This window comes from Priapulus caudatus, unplaced genomic scaffold (assembly GCF_000485595.1).
Source record: "Priapulus caudatus unplaced genomic scaffold, Priapulus_caudatus-5.0.1 Scaffold359, whole genome shotgun sequence".
Lineage (NCBI taxonomy): Eukaryota > Metazoa > Priapulida > Priapulimorpha > Priapulimorphida > Priapulidae > Priapulus > Priapulus caudatus.
The window spans coordinates 38,055-43,913 of record NW_014577420.1 but is presented as its reverse complement, the minus strand read 5'-3'; the positions used below and the strand labels follow the sequence as shown (position 1 = coordinate 43,913).

The following is a 5,859-nucleotide window of genomic DNA, read 5'->3' as shown; positions in this document are numbered from 1 at the left end:
ATTTATCCATCTATATATATATATATATACAAATTATCATAGTGTAGTACATGTATTTTTAGCTCATCTGACATAGTCAGATGCAGCTTGTAGAATCGCATGAGCGTGCGTGCGTCCGGCCGTGCGTGCGTCTGTGTGTCCGTGCGTTCGTGCGTGCGTCAACAGTTGGCACAAATCTTAACCGCACGACGTCCGGCCACGCTATTCGGACGCTGGGGGGCGTAATCCGAAGACGAGTTGGGATGTCGAAGCTGGGGGGTCAAAGGTCAAAGGTCAAGAGCTGTAAAGAAGGGGGAACATCTCCCATCCTTAACTTAAGGTATAGGAGGAAATGCAGAATTGCGGCAGCAAATCTAAATGGCTCGACCTAGGCTCGTGATTGTCGGTGTATAGCATCATGGTAGGAAAACACCATCACTGTGCCGAAATTGGAGGTCACAGGTTAAAGGTTCAATGGGGCAGAGGGCAAATTTTAGACATTTTTCTGAGGACATGGTCTGACGGAGGCGATTGAAAAAACTTTTTTGTTTCAGCGGTGACCTACCATTTTTATGGCTTTTTTGAAAGGACGTGAAATGTACTTTCGCCTGACATGCGAAGAGTAAGTGTCGGATAACTTTTGACCCTCAAGAGAGGCGTTAAATTGATTTGTTGACTGTTAACAAAGGACTACACTGGTTTTGCTATTATTAGAGCCCATACTGTGTGAATGTGAGGTGTCACAGTTTTAATTGCAAAGGCAAATGTTTGTTGAACAAGGTTTACGCTCCTTAATCATATATTTTTCTAAAGCAGTCTGTCTATAACGCACCCTGAAGGCTGAATCAGTGAATGCTCGTGTGGGTAGGCAAAACACACGGGGCAGCCCATGGCTGGCACGCTTCTAATCATAATTGTTTGGCCTTGCCAACCTGCAATGCACATGTGTCTGCAATTCATAGAGATTAGGTGGTGGGGAAAGTGTAGCTGATATATTTGTTCGAATTGGCTACGAAAGTCAAACAAGAATAAAGAAGACTTATGTATAAGACGTCTTGCTATGCACAAATGAATTTATCAGCAGAACACCAGACACGGTTATGTATATATTTATTATTATATATGATTATTATATATATGAGTACGTGCAAATGTTGTCATATAACTGTATTAATGTTTAATGATTTAATTTTAATATTGTTTAATTTTAAAGTAAATTTATTCACACCTTTACCGTCGCGGCTTTGCAGTCAACATCGGTCAGACTTCATTCGAGGCGCTGGCGCAGATCGTGCGAGCTCTCACATCAGAGCTGGAGTTCCACAATGACCACAACGGACGCAGTGGCATCCTCGCCACCTACATACAGTTCTCCTGCACCCTGCCGCACCCCGACGCAAGCCTCGCCGGTAGGAGCGCGCGTGACAGTAGTGGTGTGCTAGAGACGCATAGTAGGCAGTGCGCTACGGGTGTGGGGGGGGGGGGCGGTGCACGTTACAGTGACGCGCAGTGACTTTCGCGAGATGTTCAATTCGGTAGCTTCCTGATATATATACTGATATGTCCATTTATATATATGTATTTGTCAGACGGATAGAGAGACGGATAGAAGTCTCGTGGCAACACCCTCGTTCGTGTTGCTCACTTGTTAATGTTGATCACTTGTTAATGTTGCTCACTTGTTCACGTGCCTCGTCATCAGGCTCGATGGCGTGCAGTCCGACGGGTAACTACGGGATGGTGGGGCGTTCCAACACGCTGCCGATCCACGGTGGCTCCTCCCACCAGCGCAGCACGAGTAACCCGGACCTCACCGGCCGCATCCACCCGGTCGAGATAGAAGCTGCACCTGTCGCAGGTTCGTGCTTCGTTCTCGCGTTGTTCGTGCGTCAATCTCGCGTCGTTCGTGCGTTGTTTGTGCGTCGATCTCGCGTCGTTCGTGCGTCGATCTCGCGTCGTTCGTGCGTCGATCTCGCGTTGTTTGTGCGTCGATCTTGCGTCATTCGTGCGTTGTTCGTGCGTTGTTCGTGCGTCGATCTTGAGTCTTTTGTGTGTTGTTCATGCGTTGTTCGAGCGGTGTTAGTTTGTCGCTCGTGCATCGTTTGTTCGCACGTTGTTCCCCGTCGCTCTCGTTGTTTTGAGCAACGTTGCGGCGTCGCCCAACGTTGTAGCGCATCTGTTTTTTCGGTTCGTCGGTATTGCGTATTTGTTCTGACACAATTCAATGAATATTTATAAAGTTTTGCTCCTTGCTGCGCTGTGCCTGGAAAAATGGCTGCCGTGAAATTTTGCGTCAGGTTTTACTTGTTGATATTCATTGTTTTTTTCATTTGCACGGCAGTAATGGATTAAAATATGGTTGTCATTAGAAATGGTATGTTTAGACGCCGTAGCAATTTCGGTTGCGCAACATCATCATGGAGGGACACACTGGGAAATGGCCTATATTCCTATTTTATTACCTGATTTTGAGTCGACACCCTGTTATGTATGTTTGACCCCCAAGTTTACCAAAAACTCTTGTAACCGTGTAAATATTGTAAGTTACCTGTTAAAAAAAAAATCTGTAATGGTATAAACATTCTAAGTTAACACTATAAAAAGCCTTGTAACCTTGTAGACATTTTAAGCTAACCGTTAAAAAATATCATGACCGTATAAACATAGTAAGTTGCCACTCTAAAAAGCCTTGTAACCTTGTAGACATTGTAATCTAACCGTTAAAAAACCTCGTAACCGTGTAAACGTTGTAAGTTGACTGTTACAACTGTTGAGCCCCGCCGATAATGGGTCGTTGAAACGCGCGTCCGTGTTCGTAATGTGCTGTTGCGTCTTCCTTCCCCGTCGCCGCCGCTGCCGCTGCTGCTGCTGATTCCTCGTGTTCAGAGGCCGAAGATGTCACCCTGTATGACTCATTCTATGATGCGGATGGTGAGGAGGAGGGTGCACTACAGGGTGTGCCGTCGCGGCCACACGTCGTGTCGTCGTCTGTGTGTGTGTGTGTGTGCATGTGCGTGCGTGCGTGCGTCTGTTGTCGTTTTATGTGCTCTCACTGCCTGCGGTAGACAGCTGTCGATGACCCATCCTCCTGGCACGATTGACTGACAGCTCTGACCAATCGTTGTTGCGAGCGAGAGGGGTTCTAAAAGACCGTTCAGTGTGCATGCGTGTAGACACGTGTGAACGGATGTAGCATGACCGACCTAGCAGCGGTATTTGAGAGGGGCGTGGGTCTCTCGTTTGGACGGATGGGTCAGATTGATGGTGGTCTCTCACACGGTTACAATTCCTGACCAGTGATACGTGTTGTTGTGGCGAATCTGTCACGAGAAATAACGATTGTCGTGGAATGGGAAATGTAACCGATTTATTTATGCACCATAGTTGTCGTATCATATATTTATAGAATTATACGATTGTTGTTGTTGTTGTTGTTGTTGTGTGGGTAGGCAAAAACACGGGGCAGCCCATGGCTGGCACGCTTCTAATCATAATTGTTGCCTGCCAACCTGCAATGCACATGTGTCTGCAATTCATAGAGATTAGGTGGGTGCGAAAGTGTAGCTGATATATTTGTTCGAATTGGCTACGAAAGTCAACAAGAATAAAGAAGACTTATGTATAAGACGTCTTGCTATGCACAAATGAATTTATCAGCAGAACACCAGACACCAGATGAGCCCTGTCGCACTGCGGCACTTGTTTCTGTTGCGCATTAGACCATGACAACCCCCCCCCTTCCCCCTCACACACCTCAATCAGCGAGTGGCCTCTCTGCCATAAATTGATGCTCTCCATCAAGAGTCCATAAACTATTGCTCATACTACATAACATGCTATTTATTAACTGTAATGCCCGGGGGCTCATGACTAAGGACACCGCGTGTGTGTGTGAGCTCGTGGTTCCACGCTAGCGCGATGTTTACTCATCGCTGTGTATCGCCTGCTGCAGGAATCTACTCTACGTCTACCCCAAGAACCTGAACTTTGCTAGTCGCGCTGGATCGGCCAGAAACATCGCAGTTAAGGTGCAGTTCATAGCCGGGGAGGGAGACCACAACGCCCTGCCTGTGAGTTTGTAGTGTTAGATTATATGTAAATTATTATGTTATACATTGGGTAGGAAAACCAACATTCTCTGCCAGTAAGTTATAGACTATGTTAGATTATAGTATTTATTATATCATATATTATATTGGAGGGAAAGATCACAACACCCTAGATTGTGTTAGATAGCATTAATTATTATGTCACGTTAGCAAGTTGTACATAAGCCAATAAGCTATAGCCCATGGTAAATTAATCCATCTAGTCTCATCTCTCCATCTTGTGGAGTTGTAGATTACTTGACCCATCCAAATAGACTAGTTTCTACGTGTTCATCATGCCAAAGTGCAGACTTTATGCCACTTTGTCGCTAAGAATTAACTTTTAGAATGTCATGAGGCAACGATAATTGGCCAGAGTTACGTGTCAGTCACGAATCACGATGGGCAGATAGGTTAACTGGTTTAAGCACCGATACATTGACTCAGGTTTGACTTTGTGTGCCTACGTTGTGATTGCTGATTCAGATTCTGTCGTTTCTCTGCTACAGGTGATATTCGGCAAGTCGAGCTGTCCGGATTATCGTAACCACGCGTATGCAGCGGTAACCTACCACAACAAGTAAGCGCGAACGGCTGCTGTGCTGAGCGCACGCGGTCTATCCATCTACCACTGCCTATCATCGAGTCTGTGACCACACCTATCTTATATTACTTTTTTACTTTTAACATCACTTACTTATTTACTTGTCATTTCCTACATTTATAAATATAGTGAACGTGCGTGTGTGTGTGTATGTATGGAGAGTGTAGCATCAGTATGGTGTGATTCTTCCCGTAAAGAATACGACATATTCTGAATATCATGTTTCATGTCTAACATTTCAGGTGGTACTCCCTCCCACCCATTTTCCAGGGCCACCTCCCTCCAACACCGTCCCTCTCCCTCCACCCTCTACACGTTATGTGCGTATTTTACTTATTAGCAGATATACTATTATAATGTAATAATTTGTAATGATTATTATTATTTTTATTATTATAATATGATATATGTTATTAGTGTTATATAGCATGGCCGACTGTCTGTCTGTGCTAGGTACCCTGATTTCTATGAGGAGGTGAAGGTGAGGATGCCAGCAGTGCTGGACATACAGCATCACCTGCTCTTCACCTTCTTCCACATCAGCTGCCAGAAGAAGGTGGAGCAGACGCCCATAGAGACGCCCATCGGATACACGGTGAGTGCACCCCTCTCCTCCCCTACCCCACACACACAAACTCACTCCCTGCTAGCCCCACCCACCCCATCTCTTATCCTTATCAACTCCACCTCCTACTCTACCCCTTTCTCCTCCCCCACGCACACATACTCACTCCCTACTAGGTTCCCACACCCTAACCCTTACCCACTCCGCCTCCTACTCTACCCCGCTCCCCCACACATTCCCTGATGAAATCATTCAGTTAATCAATCATTCAACCCATCAATCTATCAGTAAATCAGTGTCGATCAATCAGTCAGTTCAACAGTTGGTCAATGAATCAATCGATCAATTAGACTGAGCAGAATCTATTGTTGAGTCATCGAGTTACCATCGCTCATGCTGCTGCTGCTGCTACTACTGCTGCTTCTGCTGCTGCTACTGCTACTGCTACTAATGCTGCTACTACTACTGCTGCTTCTGCTGCTGCTGCTGCTGCTACTGCTGCTGCTTCTGCTGCTTCTGCTGCTGCTGCTTCTGCTGCTTCTGCTGCAGCTCCTGCTGCTGCTGCTGCTGCTGCTACTACTACTGCTGCTTCTGCTGCTGCTGCTGCTGCTACTGCTGCTGCT

General features: G+C 46.0%; 1 protein-coding gene across 1 annotated transcript in view; it reads left to right on the top strand.

Annotated features, from left to right (window-relative positions):
* Positions 1–5,859, top strand: part of LOC106809494 (dedicator of cytokinesis protein 7-like) — a gene marked incomplete in the record, with an annotated part of 65,865 nt that overhangs the window by 28,841 nt on the left and 31,165 nt on the right. The window contains 3 exon segments of the mRNA XM_014812581.1: positions 3,932–4,049; positions 4,577–4,647; positions 5,125–5,266. Coding sequence (XP_014668067.1) covers positions 3,932–4,049; positions 4,577–4,647; positions 5,125–5,266 — 331 coding nt within the window.